Below are 1,687 nucleotides of genomic sequence, written 5' to 3'. Positions count from 1 at the left end.
AATTGCTGAGTTTTTTTAAGGAAGTTGCCTAACACAAAACACCTTTGAAATACCAGTAATGGGACATATGTCAGTCTGTCTCATCAAATTTGAATGAAATGAGTTGTTATGTGGGGCTGTTTTTACCCCAAATGAGGTTTGGGGACTGTTAAGGTGCCCATATTCAAATGCTGAAAGAAGTTTAACCTATAATAACAGCTCAAGGTTCTGAGTGTTTAGAAGATCAAAGTAAACCCATATTAAATGAGCAGCAGAATACTGATGTTAAGGAAGCAGTGGTGAGTCACTGTCTCTTGTAATAACACATCATTAAAGTTTTCATGTATTGAAAGGTTCACTTCTAAGACTTGTGGCTTATTTTCCTTATCTTTTTTTGACTCTGAATTAAGTAAATCTTGCTTAGTAAGTTATGCTAACAGTTATCTTTCTATTTTGTTCCAGAGGTTGCAAGGATTTTAGTGATTTGTTTTAAAAAACATGGATAATCAGTCTTCCATTTCTGGATTTCTCCTTCTTGAATTCTCAGCTGTCCGGGAGCAGCAGATTCTACACTTCATTTTGTTCCTGATATTGTACCTAGCAATTGTCTCAGGGAATCTCCTCATCATCTCTGCAGTAGTCTTTGACCACCACCTGCACACCCCTATGTACTTCTTCCTAATGAATTTGGCCATCCAGGATCTTGGCTCTGTTTCTGCCATCATACCCAAATCAATGGCTAATTCTTTTCACAATACTAGATACATTTCTTATTCTGGATGTGTGGCTCAAGTGTTCTGTTTTGTTTCCTTTGTGGGATCCGATTTCTTTCTCCTCACAGTCATGGCATATGATCGCTATGTTGCCATTTGCAACCCACTACAATACGAAATGGTGATGAACAAGGCAGCCTGCACGCAAATGGTTGCTGGTGTTTGGATCACTGGTCTTTTCTATGGCACATTGCACACTGGAGGGACCTTTGCAGTACAGTTTTGCTCCAATGTTGTCAATCAATTCTACTGCGAAATCCCAGAGTTACTAAAGGCTTCCTGCTCTGACTCATATCTAGCTGAAGTTGTCATTCTTGTGATAAGTGCAGTTATAGAGTTAGGCTGTTTTTTCTTCATCATTGCAACATATGTACTAATCTTCACTGCAGTGCTGAGAATCCCCTCCATCCAGGGAAGGCAAAAAGCCTTCTCCACGTGCCTTCCACACCTCACTGTATTTTCTGTATTTATATTCACTGGGTGGTTTGCCTACCTAAGACCACCTTCTGATACACCATCTGGTCTGGATTTGGCATTAACTGTGATATATACCTTTGTTCCACCCATGTTGAACCCAGTGATCTATAGCATGAGAAACAAAGATATCCAGGTTGCCCTAGCAAAGCTGTCAGCTTCACTGTCCTCTTTTTGCATGTAACTGTGGATTTTGTGTTTGCTTAAATACCTTCATTTGTGTGGAAGGCAGTTTAAAAATAATTCAGCTGGAGATATTGATGAAATAGATGCAAAACCTGGCTCTTTTGTTTGAGGAACTGGTGACACTTTTTGCTTTTTAAATCTGTAAGCAGATAAATCATGAAGATTGTACACACATAAATCATGAAACAGGATATGACTAACAAAAATGGGTTATGACAGGAATACTAAACCTATTATTTTATGTTACAAAATAAGAATTAATTGTCATTAGCCAG

General features: G+C 38.5%; 1 protein-coding gene across 1 annotated transcript; it reads left to right on the top strand.

Moving 5' to 3' along the window:
• Positions 1-477: 477 nt before the first annotated feature.
• On the top strand, positions 478-1,410 carry LOC309354806 (olfactory receptor 14A16-like; the record flags this gene model as incomplete). Its single annotated transcript, XM_081885074.1, has 1 exon — positions 478-1,410. The coding sequence occupies one exon, from the start codon at positions 478-480 to the stop codon at positions 1,408-1,410; it is 933 nt and encodes a 310-aa protein (XP_081741200.1).
• Positions 1,411-1,687: the final 277 nt, after the last annotated feature.

The sequence above is a fragment of the Podarcis melisellensis genome (genome assembly GCF_964234715.1).
Source record: "Podarcis melisellensis genome assembly, chromosome: 13".
Classification (NCBI taxonomy): Eukaryota; Metazoa; Chordata; class Lepidosauria; order Squamata; family Lacertidae; genus Podarcis; species Podarcis melisellensis.
The sequence above is the reverse complement of the archived record's forward strand: the minus strand, read 5'-3'. Positions and strand labels throughout refer to the sequence as shown.